Genomic DNA, 15,831 nt, shown 5'->3' on the forward strand with positions numbered 1-15,831 from the left:
ACCGGGTACCTGAATCAGTTCGACACACCATGCAGCACGAACTGGAGGAGATGTTACAGCTTGGAGTAATCCAGGCCTCCCATAGCCCTTGGGCCTCTCCTGTGGTGTTAGTACCCAAGAAGGATGGGAGTACTCGGTTTTGTGTGGACTATCGACGACTAAACAACCATACCGTCAGTGATCCTTACCCAATGCCCCGTATTGACGAACTTCTAGACCGCCTGGCTGGGTCCCGATATGTCACTACCTTGGATCTCAGTAAGGGATACTGGCAAATCCCTCTGACGGAGGAAGGGAGAGAACGGTCCGCTTTTATAACCCCATTTGGTCTGTATGAATTTCTAAACATGCCCTTTGGAATGAAGGCTGCCCCTGCAACCTTCCAGAGAATGGTGGACCAGATCCTCCGGGGATGTGGTGACTTTGCTTGTGCCTACTTGGATGATATCGCCATCTTCAGCCAGACGTGGGAGGAACATCTGAACCAAGTAGCCGTTATTCTTGACCTGCTTCTTGCAGCAGGCCTAACCATTCGACCAGATAAATGCCAATTGGGGATGGGTGAAGTCCAGTACCTAGGGCATAGAGTGGGAGGAGGGATGCTCCGTCCTGAACCTGCCAAAATCCAGGCTATTAGAGACTGGCCTGTACCCCAAACTAAGAAACAAGTTATGGCTTTTTTGGGCACTGCCAGTTATTACCGAAAATTTGTTTCTCATTTCAGCACTGTGGCCAAGCCTCTTACCGACCTGACCAAGAAAACGATGCCTCGGCTGGTGATCTGGACTCCAGCCTGTGATGAGGCTTTTAACCGGCTGAAGGACGCTCTGGTCTGCGACCCTGTTCTGGCTGCTCCAGACTACAAGAGGAGATTCATTGTGCAGACGGACGCCTCTGCTTATGGACTGGGAGCTGTACTCAGCCAGGTGAATGCAGCTGGGGTTGAGCACCCCATTGCCTACCTCAGCCGGAAATTGCTGGACCGAGAAGTGGCCTATGCAACTGTTGAAAAAGAATGTCTGGCTGTAGTGTGGGCCCTCAGGAAACTAAGACCGTATCTGTATGGACGAGAATTCACTGTGGTTACTGATCACAATTCCCTCATCTGGCTGAACAGAGTCTCTGGGGACAATGGACGCTTACTACGATGTAGCCTGGCTCTGCAGCCCTATAACTTTACCATACAGTATAGAAGAGGCAGCCAACACCAAAATGCAGATGGACTGTCCAGGCAAGAGGAGCCCTGAGTCCGGTCAGCCATGCCTGTGTGTACTTAACCAGCGACCTGTAGGGGTCCCTAGTACGCACACAAATTGGGAGGGGATGGGATTGTCATGATCTGTACTTTTGCCCTGTCCTGTATTTGAATAATATGCCATTTGATGTATGTAACTGTTCTCTGGTTTCTATTAGCTGTAATTTATGTATTTTCTTGGCTGGGAGTTCACCTGTAACAATATGTCTCCTTCCCCCAATACTTGCAGCCCTAAGCTCTAATGTAATTAAGCTTTGTCAACATCACTAGTGGAGGAATAGCCATTCTTCCTCACAGCAGGTGGCTAGTCAAATGTACATATTACATAGACTGCCTGGAGCCCACCAGTCTAGAATCTTCTGGTGGACCCAACCATTGAATAGAAGGTGTGACCCCTACCCCTTCATGGGCGGATCCCAGGAGCTCAGACAATCCATTCTTATTTTGAGATCAGATGTGAGTAGATTCTTGAAGGAGAAGGAGTGGGGATTCTTAGCTGAGGCAAGACCCCACGCCCATCTGTGACTGCGGAAGCGACCGGGCGAGACTTGAGCTGAGGACATATCTCGTCGTTCGTGGGATTGTTTTGGGATCCCTTGGACTAATTGTGGACTATTGCTTTGTTACCTGGCACAAGGATTATCGGGAGGTGCCCCCGAACCTGTTCTGTTGGACTAATTGTGGACTCTGTAGATCTACCTGCATGTGTTGTTCCAGCGTTCTTGATAATAAATCTGTGGAATCATCTCTTGGCCTGTTGCCCCTTCTTGCTCTGCCGTACACCCTGTCACATGGTGGAAAGGAGAGGAAGGCAGGGATGGAAGGGAGTGGATGGCAGGGATGGTGGAAAAGAGAGGATGGCAGAAAGGAGAGGAAGGCAGGGGTGGTGGAAGGGAGAGGATGGCAGAAAGGAGAGGAAGGCAGGGGTGGTGGAAGGGACAGGATGGCAGGGTGAGGATAGTGGCTGTTAGGACACGGATACGATGGCAGGGTAAGGTTGGCCCCGGGGCTTCCGCCCAGAGGTTACAGAATCCTGATGGTGACTGGACCAGAGACCTGTGAATCGATGAACTCATCTAATTGTAATGAAGTCTCAGCAGAGCGCAGCACTGGAGGACAGGTATGCGGCCTATATAATGGTCATCCTTTGCGGATTCTAGAAACTTTATTTATGGAAATGTAGAAAAATAATTTTCATCATTTCAGTGTAAAATCCTCTGGAAATGTCGGAAATGTGTATTCCTTCTCATTTGGCCACCACAGTCTTGACAAGTTCCAGGATGCTTCTATAGCTGCCATGCTGTGTCCGTGCCGCCATGCTGTGTCCGTGCCGCCATGCTGTGTCCGTGCCGCCATGCTGTGTCCGTGCTGCCATGCTGTGTCCGTGCTGCCACGCTGTATCTGTGCTTTGTAGAGATCATCCTCAGGGCACTAGGACTTCAGGTGAGTGCTTGCCCCATTCTGCACCACCCCTCGCCCCAGACTCCTCTCAGGGAGAGTCTTCACTCTACGGAAGCCTGGAGCGGAGCCAGAGCGGTCAGGCGGCCTCTGACCTTTGGGGGGTAGAGGCACAAGCAGAGTATTCACAGGTGTCTCCGATGCTCTAGGCGGCACTGCTCTATCGGCTGAGACACGTGGAGCTTGCACCTGTCCCCGGTTACAGAGAGGAGCGTTCACTATGGAGATCGGCTCCTCAGGACCCTTCACTGCAGACGCAGCAGCACAGGATGGGGCCCGGGGCCCTGAAGAACTTCTACGCACTGTCCTCCCTTCAGAACGAATCAGCTTTAGACTTGGGGGAGAACTCGGCAACTTCAAGGAAGAGCTGAGGTCAGCGAACCCCCTCCTTCTGCAATCCAGCAACCTGGAGTTCAGAGAAGAGGGAGACCGTCATAAAGAGGGGAGGGGAGACCGTCATAATGAGGGGAGAGGAGGGGAGACCGTCATAAGGGGGGGAGACCACCATGAAGACGGGAGAGGAGGGGAGACCGTCATAAGAAGGGGAGACCGTCTTGAGGAGGGGAGTGGAGACTGTCATGATGGAGGGAGACAATGACCATCACCTTGCGGTTTCTGCTTTTCTGCAGGAAGGCCCAGAAGTCGCCGGCACCGGCTCATCCTGCAGATCTCTCTCCAGCCTCCTCCTCTCCTCGCGCAGCTCTAAAACAGACAATATGCTACAGTTACTTCCAGAGCTGCAAGCGGGATAATGTTACCTGCAAACCTATGCACAAAGGAAAATAAAATAATAGTGAGTGCAGCTCTGGAGGTGACTGGAGGATGAGACATGATGTATTGTGATGGGTTGTCATTATGATTTATAAAGAGAAAACACAGTAGTTTGACAATAAATGGCTTCACCCAACCACTGACCATGAGTGGAGGAAACGTGTTGGTGTTATCATGAGTATCCTCTGAAAACAGCCAAGAAAGCAAAAATTCTCCCGGGGTGTGTAAACTTTTAAGCACAACTGTGGTCACCCTGCAGGCATCTAGCGGTACTGCGCACTATCACCTGTGAGCGACGGCTCGGCCGCCAGGCCTCGGGTCTCATCTATCTTCAGTCGCTCGTCCTCCAGACGCTGCTGTAGGGAAACAAGATAAATCACATTACAGCTCCGTCCAGGGGTCCGAGATCCCCCAAACAAGTCAATTCATCATATGACTCCAGAATCAGCGCAGTAACAATAGATGGATAATACTTTGCATGATTCCAGCGGCCCTTTAAGAAGGACAGATCAATAAGTCACCAGCAGAGGGCGAACTTGTCATAGGAAACACTGATATTCTGCAGCAGAAGAGAGTAGATGGGACGTAAGGGATCGATACTGGGCGTGCAAGACAGCGACACTGGGGGTGCAGGACAGCGACACTGGGGGTGCAGGACAGCGACACTGGGGGTGCAGGACAGCGACACTGGGGGTGCAGGACAGCGACACTGGGGGTGCAGGACAGCGACACTGGGGGTGCAGGACAGCGACACTGGGGGTGCAGGACACCGACACTGGGGGTGCAGGACACCGACACTGGGGGTGCAGGACACCGACACTGGGGGTGCAGGACACCGACACTGGGGGTGCAGGACACCGACACTGGGGGTGCAGGACACCGACACTGGGGGTGCAGGACACCGACACTGGGGGTGCAGGACACCGACACTGGGGGTGCAGGACAGCGACACTGGGGGTGCAGGACAGCGACACTGGGGGTGCAGGACACCGACACTGGGGGTGCAGGACACCGACACTGGGGGTGCAGGACAGCGACACTGGGGGTGCAGGACAGCGACACTGGGGGTGCAGGACAGCGACACTGGGGGTGCAGGACACCAACAATGGGGGTGCAGGACACCGACACTGGGGGTGCAGGACAGCGACACTGGGGGTGCAGGACAGCGACACTGGGGGTGCAGGACAGCGACACTGGGGGTGCAGGACAGCGACACTGGGGCTGCAGGACAGCGACACTGGGGGTGCAGGACAGCGAAACTGGGGGTGCAGGACAGCGACACTGGGGGTGCAGGACACCGACACTGGGGGTGCAGGACAGCGACACTGGGGGTGCAGGACACCGACACTGGGGGTGCAGGACACCGACACTGGGGGTGCAGGACACCGACACTGGGGGTGCAGGACAGCGACACTGGGGGTGCAGGACAGCGACACTGGGGGTGCAGGACAGCGACACTGGGGGTGCAGGACACCGACACTGGGGGTGCAGGACACCGACACTGGGGGTGCAGGACAGCGACACTGGGGGTGCAGGACAGCGACACTGGGGGTGCAGGACAGCGACACTGGGGGTGCAGGACAGCGACACTGGGGGTGCAGGACAGCGACACTGGGGGTGCAGGACAGCGACACTGGGGGTGATTATTACCTGCAGGATGATGATATCTTTCTCTAGGTTGTGGCATTCCTCTTCCAGTAATGATCTATAATATAAAAAACACTGGAGATGATGAATTCTTATCTTCTCACCCTTCTTCGCCATTCTCCTTTGATCTTCTCTCCCTTCGGTCTCTTCTTCGTCATTCTTCTTTTCTTTCCCTTTGTCACCTTTCTCCTCTCCTTTCCTCTTCTCTCCCTTCTATCTCTTCTTTGCCCTTCTCCTCTCCTTTTCTTTCCCTTCTTCGCCTTTATCCTCTCCTTTCCTCTTCGCTCTCTTCTCTTTTTTGCCCTTCTCCTCTCCTTTCCTCTTCGCTCTCTTCTCTTTTTTGCCCTTCTCCTCTCCTTTCCTCTTCGCTCTCTTCTCTTTTTTGCCCTTCTCCTCTCCTTTCCTCTTCGCTCTCTTGTCTCTTCTTTGCCCTTCTCTCCTTTCCTTTTAACAGGTCAACAAAAAAAAAATTTTTTTCTGGTGTCCAAAATATTTTAATGAATTTGGGGTATTTTTGGGGTGCTGATTCTGAATATGCTATCAGTTTTGCCAGATTGGCTCAAGTTTTTGAGATTTTTGGTATCTTATTTATAGCACTTGTTGGTAAATGCGACGCATCATCTCATTAATTTCTTTGGATTAGTACTTGAACTGAGCAGTTCTCAATATAGTTTTGTGTTAATTAGTGTTCTAAAAGTTTGTTCATAGCTTGATTTTTGCACTAACTTTATGTTGTTGTCTGTTTTCCAGTGAAAAGCATGAACTCATCAAGAAGAAGTTGTCTTAACGATCCAGACTCATTCTGTTACATTTGTGGTGAATACACACTGCCAAAACATAGAAGAAACATAACAGACTTCGTAAAAAAAGTGTATTTTGCCAATTTTGGGGTTATGCTTGGGGACCAAGACAAGTTTTGGGCACCACACATAGTGTGCAAAGCATGTATCGAATTATTACGAAAATGGAGCAAAGGACAAAGAAAAAGCTTCAAATTTGGTGTTCCAATGGTGTGGAGAGAGCAAAAAATCATCATGATGACTGTTATTTCTGTGCAGTGCAAGTGCAAGGATTCAATAAGCATAAGAAACGAAAATGGGAGTAACCTAACATGGAATCTGCAAGAAGGCCTGTCCCTCATTGTGAAGATGTGCCTGTACCTGTGGTTACCATGTTACCTGACCTTCCCCCACCTGATGATGATGAAATGCAGGGTATGGAGCTAAACATCAGTTCTGGAAGTGAACTAGAATATGAAGGAAGTTTCAGAACACCTACGCAATTTACCCAAGGAGAGCTCAACGATCTAATAAGAGACCTCAACCTCTCAAAAAGTGCATCCGAACTTTTAGCTTCAAGGCTAAGTGAAAAAAATTGTCTGACGCCTGGAACTAAAATTACATCTTACAGGACCAGAGAAGAAGCACTTCTTCAATTTTTCTGTGAAGATGACCTACTTGTATATTGTAAGGATATTCCTGGCCTGATGCTGCAAATGGGTTTACAAGTATATCGTCCTGAAGACTGGAGGCTTTTCATAGATAGTTCTAAAAGGAGTTTGAAATGTGTTTTGTTGAACAATGGCAATCAGTGTGCATCTCTTCCAGTAGCTCACTCAACTAAACTTGCAGAACAATACAAAAATGTCAAAATGGTCTTGGAGAAACTGTGCTACCATGAACATTCGTGGCTGATATGTGTTGATTTAAAAATGGTCAACTTTTTACTTGGACAGCAAAGTGGATACACAAAGTATCCTTGCTTCATCTGCATGTGGGATAGTAGAGCAAAACATAAGCACTGGGAGAAACTGAATTGGCCTTCAAGGGACACCTTGACAGTAGGAGCATCAAACATAGTGAACGAACCTTTGGTGGACAGGGAAAAAATCATTCTACCACCACTTCACATAAAGTTAGGATTAATGAAGCAGTTCGTCAAGGCATTAGACAAAGATGGTAATTGCTTCATGTACATCTGCAGATCTTTCCCTGGTCTTAGTAGCGAAAAACTGAAGGCAGGAATCTTTGATGGTCCTCAAATTCGGAAACTCATTAAAGATTCAAATTTTCCTAAGGAAATGAATGACATTGAAGCTGCTGCATGGTGTAGTTTTGTGTTGGTAGTGAAGAACTTCTTGGGAAATCAAAATGCAGACAATTATGAAGAACTGGTACAAAACATGCTATTGAGATTTAGAAATCTGGGTGTACACATGAGCATTAAATTGCATTATCTTCACAGTCACTTGGACAGATTTCCAGAAAACCTTGGAGATTTTAGCGAAGAACAAGGGGAGAGATTTCATCAGGATATTATGGTGATGGAGGAAAGGTACCAAGGCAGATGGGACAGACATATGATGGCTGATTACTGCTGGAATCTACAGTGTGACTGCCCGAATAGCTCACATAGAAGAAAATCATATAAAAAGCGCTTTTCCAGCGATTAAATGTCTCCTATCTTTCATGTCTTGTTCATTTTTGAAGATTACTTTCTAAAACTAGTTAAAATAAACTAAAATCAACATTTACTTTGTTAAATTTATTGTATTCATGACAATATCAATAAAGTTAATGCGCGTGTAGCAAATTACGTTTTTTTTTACACATTTTACGAAAAATCTCAAAAACTTGAGCCAATCTACATAGTAACATAGTAACATAGTTAGTAAGGCCGAAAAAAGACATTTGTCCATCCAGTTCAGCCTATATTCCATCATAATAAATACCCAGATCTACGTCCTTCTACAGAACCTAATAATTGTATGATACAATATTGTTCTGCTCCAGGAAGACATCCAGGCCTCTCTTGAACCCCTCGACTGAGTTCGCCATCACCACCTCCTCAGGCAAGCAATTCCAGATTCTCACTGCCCTAACAGTAAAGAATCCTCTTCTATGTTGGTGGAAAAACCTTCTCTCCTCCAGACGCAAAGAATGCCCCCTTGTGCCCGTCACCTTCCTTGGTATAAACAGATCCTCAGCGAGATATTTGTATTGTCCCCTTATATACTTATACATGGTTATTAGATCGCCCCTCAGTCGTCTTTTTTCTAGACTAAATAATCCTAATTTCGCTAATCTATCTGGGTATTGTAGTTCTCCCATCCCCTTTATTAATTTTGTTGCCCTCCTTTGTACTCTCTCTAGTTCCATTATATCCTTCCTGAGCACCGGTGCCCAAAACTGGACACCGTACTCCATGTGCGGTCTAACTAGGGTTTTGTACAGAGGCAGTATAATGCTCTCATCATGTGTATCCAGACCTCTTTTAATGCACCCCATGATCCTGTTTGCCTTGGCAGCTGCTGCCTGGCACTGGCTGCTCCAGGTAAGTTTATCATTAACTAGGATCCCCAACTCCTTCTCCCTGTCAGATTTACCCAGTGGTTTCCCGTTCAGTGTGTAATGGTGATATTGATTCCTTCTTCCCATGTGTATAACCTTACATTTATCATTGTTAAACCTCATCTGCCACCTTTCAGCCCAAGTTTCCAACTTATCCAGATCCATCTGTAGCAGAATACTATCTTCTCTTGTATTAACTGCTTTACATAGTTTTGTATCATCTGCAAATATCGATATTTTACTGTGTAAACCTTCTACCAGATCATTAATGAATATGTTGAAGAGAACAGGTCCCAATACTGACCCCTGCGGTACCCCACTGGTCACAGCGACCCAGTTAGAGACTATACCATTTATAACCACCCTCTGCTTTCTATCACTAAGCCAGTTACTAACCCATTTACACACATTTTCCCCCAGACCAAGCATTCTCATTTTGTGTACCAACCTCTTGTGCGGCACGGTATCAAACGCTTTGGAAAAATCGAGATATACCACGTCCAATGACTCACCGTGGTCCAGCCTATAGCTTACCTCTTCATAAAAACTGATTAGATTGGTTTGACAGGAGCGATTTCTCATAAACCCATGCTGATATGGAGTTAAACAGTTATTCTCATTGAGATAATCCAGAATAACATCCCTCAGAAACCCTTCAAATATTTTACCAACAATAGAGGTTAGACTTACTGGCCTATAATTTCCAGGTTCACTTTTAGAGCCCTTTTTGAATATTGGCACCACATTTGCTCCACATTGGCACCACATTGGCACCAATATTGGCGCCACATCTGGCAAAACTGATGACATATTCAGAATCAGCACCCCAAAGTTACCCTAAATTCGATGAAATATCTTTGGCACCAAAAATGCTGTTGACCAGTGAATCTTTATTTTTATATAGCGCTAACATATTCCGCAGCGCTTTACAGCTTGCAGTCATTATCATCACTGTCCCCAATGGAGCTCACAATCTAGAGTCCGTCTCAGTCTGTCTTTTTCTGTCTCTTCTTCGTCCTTCTCCTCTCCGGTGTACATATACTTTGTAGATTGTAAACTCCTACACGCAGGTTATTATTATCTTTGCTTTAATCATTATATTATCTTTAATGTTGTTACTTATGACTGTTGTATATGAACTGTGGAATTGTAAAGAACAGCGGAATAAGTTGGCGCTATATAAAGATTATTATTATTAAACTCCCCCTGTATATACAGTGTATACACACAGACACTCCCCTGTATATACACATATATACTCCCCCTGTATATACAGTGTATACACATAGATATTCCCCCTGTATATACAGTGTATACACATATATACTCCCCCTGTATATACAGTGTATACACATAGATACTCCCCCTGTATATACAGTGTATACACATATATACTCCCCCTGTATATACACAGTGGATACACATATATACTCCCCCTGTATATACACAGTGTATACACATAGATACTCCCCTTTATATACACAGTGTATACACATATATACTCCCCCTGAATATACACAGTGTATACACATATATACTCCCCCTGTATATACACAGTGTATACACATAGATACTCCCCTTTATATACACAGTGTATACACATATATACTCCCCCTGTATATACACATAGATACTCCCCTTTATATATACAGTGTATACACATAGATACTCCCCCTGTATATACAGTGTATACACACAGACACTCCCCTGTATATACACATATATACTCCCCCTGTATATACAGTGTATACACATAGATATTCCCCCTGTATATACAGTGTATACACACAGACACTCCTCCTGTATATACAGTGTATACACATAGATACTCCCCCTGTATATACAGTGTATACACATAGATACTCCCCATTTATATACACAGTGTATACACATATATACTCCCCATTTATATACAGTGTATACACATAGATATTCCCCCTGTATATACAGTGTATACACACAGACACTCCTCCTGTATATACAGTGTATACACACAGACACTCCTCCTGTATATACAGTGTATACACATATATACTCCCCATTTATATACACAGTGTATACACATATATACTCCCCCTGTATATACACAGTGTATACACATAGATACTCCCCTTTATATACACAGTGTATACACATATATACTCCCCCTGTATATACACATAGATACTCCCCTTTATATACACAGTGTATACACATAGATACTCCCCCTGTATATACAGTGTATACACACAGACACTCCCCTGTATATACACATATATACTCCCCCTGTATATACAGTGTATACACATAGATATTCCCCCTGTATATACAGTGTATACACACAGACACTCCTCCTGTATATACAGTGTATACACATAGATACTCCCCCTGTATATACAGTGTATACACATAGATACTCCCCATTTATATACACAGTGTATACACATATATACTCCCCATTTATATACAGTGTATACACATAGATATTCCCCCTGTATATACAGTGTATACACACAGACACTCCTCCTGTATATACAGTGTATACACACAGACACTCCTCCTGTATATACAGTGTATACACATATATACTCCCCATTTATATACACAGTGTATACACATATATACTCCCCCTGTATATACACAGTGTATACACATAGATACTCCCCTTTATATACACAGTGTATACACATATATACTCCCCCTGTATATACACAGTGTATACACATAGATACTCCCCATTTATATACACAGTGTATACACATATATACTCCCCCTGTATATACACAGTGTATACACATATATACTCCCCCTGTATATACACAGTGTATACACATATATACTCCCCCTGTATATACAGTGTATACACACAGACACTCCCCTGTATATACACATATATACTCCCCCTGTATATACAGTGTATACACATATATACTCCCCCTGTATATACACAGTGTATACACATAGATACTCCCCTTTATATACACAGTGTATACACATATATACTCCCCCTGTATATACACAGTGTATACACATAGATACTCCCCATTTATATACACAGTGTATACACATATATACTCCCCCTGTATATACACAGTGTATACACATATATACTCCCCCTGTATATACACAGTGTATACACATATATACTCCCCCTGTATATACAGTGTATACACACAGACACTCCCCTGTATATACACATATATACTCCCCCTGTATATACAGTGTATACACATATATACTCCCCCTGTATATACAGTGTATACACATAGATACTCCCCCTGTATATACAGTGTATACACATATATACTCCCCCTGTATATACAGTGTATACACATATATACTCCCCCTGTATATACAGTGTATACACATAGATACTCCCCCTGTATATACAGTGTATACACACAGACACTCCCCTGTATATACACATATATACTCCCCCTGTATATACAGTGTATACACATAGATATTCCCCCTGTATATACAGTGTATACACATATATACTCCCCCTGAATATACACAGTGTATACACATATATACTCCCCCTGTATATACACAGTGTATACACATATATACTCCCCTTTATATACACAGTGTATACACATATATACTCCCCCTGTATATACAGTGTATACACACAGACACTCCCCTGTATATACACATATATACTCCCCCTGTATATACAGTGTATACACATAGATATTCCCCCTGTATATACAGTGTATACACACAGACACTCCTCCTGTATATACAGTGTATACACACAGACACTCCTCCTGTATATACAGTGTATACACATAGATACTCCCCCTGTATATACAGTGTATACACACAGACACTCCTCCTGTATATACAGTGTATACACATAGAAACTCCCCATTTATATACACAGTGTATACACATATATACTCCCCCTGTATATACACAGTGTATACACATATATACTCCCCCTGTATATACAGTGTATACACATATATACTCCCCCTGTATATACACAGTGTATACACATATATACTCCCCCTGTATATACACAGTGTATACACATATATACTCCCCCTGTATATACAGTGTATACACACAGACACTCCCCTGTATATACACATATATACTCCCCCTGTATATACAGTGTATACACATATATACTCCCCCTGTATATACAGTGTATACACATAGATACTCCCCCTGTATATACAGTGTATACACATAGATATTCCCCCTGTATATACAGTGTATACACATATATACTCCCCCTGTATATACAGTGTATACACATATATACTCCCCCTGTATATACAGTGTATACACATAGATACTCCCCCTGTATATACAGTGTATACACACAGACACTCCCCTGTATATACACATATATACTCCCCCTGTATATACAGTGTATACACATAGATACTCCCCCTGTATATACAGTGTATACACACAGACACTCCCCTGTATATACACATATATACTCCCCCTGTATATACAGTGTATACACATAGATACTCCCCCTGTATATACAGTGTATACACATAGATACTCCCCCTGTATATACAGTGTATACACATAGATACTCCCCCTGTATATACAGTGTATACACATATATACTCCCCCTGTATATACACAGTGTATACACACAGACACTCCTCCTGTATATACAGTGTATACACATAGATACTCCCCCTGTATATACAGTGTATACACATATATACTCCCCCTTTATATACACAGTGTATACACATATATACTCCCCCTGTATATACACAGTGTATACACATAGATACTCCCCATTTATATACACAGTGTAAACACATATATACTCCTCCTGTATATACACAGTGTATACACATATATACTCCCCCTGTATATACACAGTGTATACACATATATACTCCCCCTGTATATACACAGTGTATACACATAGATACTCCCCATTTATATACACAGTGTAAACACATATATACTCCCCCTGTATATACAGTGTATACACATATATACTCCCCATTTATATACACAGTGTATACACATATATACTCTCCCTGTATATACAGTGTATACACACAGACACTCCTCCTGTATATACAGTGTATACACATAGATACTCCCCCTGTATATACACAGTGTATACACATATATACTCCCCATTTATATACACAGTGTATACACATATATACTCCCCCTGTATATACACAGTGTATACACATATATACTCCCCCTGTATATACACAGTGTATACACATATATACTCCCCATTTATATACACAGTGTATACACATATATACTCCCCCTGTATATACACAGTGTATACACATAGATACTCCCCATTTATATACACAGTGTAAACACATATATACTCCTCCTGTATATACACAGTGTATACACATATATACTCCCCATTTATATACACAGTGTATACACATATATACTCCCCATTTATATACACAGTGTATACACACAGACACTCCCCCTGTATATACACAGTGTATACACATAGATACTCCTCCTGTATATACAGTGTATACACATAGATACTCCCCCTGTATATACAGTGTATACACATATATACTCCCCATTTATATACACAGTGTATACACATATATACTCTCCCTGTATATACAGTGTATACACACAGACACTCCTCCTGTATATACAGTGTATACACATAGATACTCCCCCTGTATATACACAGTGTATACACATATATACTCCCCCTGTATATACACAGTGTATACACATATATACTCCCCCTGTATATACACAGTGTATACACATATATACTCCTCCTGTATATACAGTGTATATACATATATACTCCCCATTTATATACACAGTGTATACACATATATACTCCCCCTGTATATACACAGTGTATACACATATATACTCCCCATTTATATACACAGTGTATACACATATATACTCCCCATTTATATACACAGTGTATACACATATATACTCCCCCTGTATATACACAGTGTATACACATATATACTCCCCCTGTATATACACAGTGTATACATATATACTCCCCCTGTATATACACATATATACTCCCCCTGTATATACACAGTGTATACACATATATACTCCCCATTTATATACACAGTGTATACACATATATACTCCCCCTGTATATACACATATATACTCCCCCTGTATATACACAGTGTATACACATATATACTCCCCCTGTATATACACAGTGTATACACATATATACTCCCCATTTATATACACAGTGTATACACATATATACTCCCCATTTATATACACAGTGTATACACATATATACTCCCCCTGTATATACACAGTGTATACACATATATACTCCCCATTTATATACACAGTGTATACACATATATACTCCCCCTGTATATACACAGTGTATACACATAGATACTCCCCATTTATATACACAGTGTAAACACATATATACTCCTCCTGTATATACACAGTGTATACACATATATACTCCCCATTTATATACACAGTGTATACACATATATACTCCCCATTTATATACACAGTGTATACACACAGACACTCCCCCTGTATATACACAGTGTATACACATAGATACTCCTCCTGTATATACAGTGTATACACATAGATACTCCCCCTGTATATACAGTGTATACACATATATACTCCCCATTTATATACACAGTGTATACACATATATACTCTCCCTGTATATACAGTGTATACACACAGACACTCCTCCTGTATATACAGTGTATACACATAGATACTCCCCCTGTATATACACAGTGTATACACATATATACTCCCCCTGTATATACACAGTGTATACACATATATACTCCCCCTGTATATACACAGTGTATACACATATATACTCCTCCTGTATATACAGTGTATATACATATATACTCCCCATTTATATACACAGTGTATACACATATATACTCCCCCTGTATATACACAGTGTATACACATACAGTGGGGCAAAAAAGTATTTAGTCAGTCAGCAATAGTGCAAGTTCCACCACTTAAAAAGATGAGAGGCGTCTGTAATTTACATCATAGGTAGACCTCAACTATGGGAGACAAACTGAGAAAAAAAAATCCAGAAAATCACATTGTCTGTTTTTTTATCATTTTTTTTGCATATTATGGTGGAAAATAAGTATTTGGTCAGAAACAAACAATCAAGATTTCTGGCTCTCACAGACCTGTAACTTCTTCTTTAAGAGTCTCCTCTTTCCTCCACTCATTACCTGTAGTAATGGCACCTGTTTAAACTTGTTATCAGTATAAAAAGACACCTGTGCACACCCTCAAACAGTCTGACTCCAAACTCCACTATGGTGAAGACCAAAGAGCTGTCAAAGGACACCAGAAACAAAATTGTAGCCCTGC

The 15,831-nt window shown here is 43.0% G+C and overlaps 1 protein-coding gene across 3 annotated transcripts in view; it reads right to left on the reverse strand.

The window, feature by feature from the left end:
- Positions 1 to 2,401: 2,401 nt before the first annotated feature.
- The window catches only part of CCDC24 (coiled-coil domain containing 24), a 117,203-nt gene continuing 103,773 nt past the window's right edge, over positions 2,402 to 15,831 (reverse strand). For all 3 annotated transcript variants that reach the window (XM_069735858.1, XM_069735857.1, XM_069735856.1), the window contains exons 6-9: positions 5,135 to 5,189; positions 3,771 to 3,840; positions 3,319 to 3,415; positions 2,402 to 3,119 (exon numbers count right to left, since the gene is read on the reverse strand). In XM_069735858.1, the coding sequence (XP_069591959.1) occupies positions 2,687 to 3,119; positions 3,319 to 3,415; positions 3,771 to 3,840; positions 5,135 to 5,189 (655 nt within the window). In that variant the 3' untranslated portion in view covers positions 2,402 to 2,686. The remainder of the gene's footprint in view (positions 3,120 to 3,318; positions 3,416 to 3,770; positions 3,841 to 5,134; positions 5,190 to 15,831) is intronic.

Source organism: Ranitomeya imitator, chromosome 8, assembly GCF_032444005.1.
Source record: "Ranitomeya imitator isolate aRanImi1 chromosome 8, aRanImi1.pri, whole genome shotgun sequence".
Taxonomy (NCBI): Eukaryota; Metazoa; Chordata; class Amphibia; order Anura; family Dendrobatidae; genus Ranitomeya; species Ranitomeya imitator.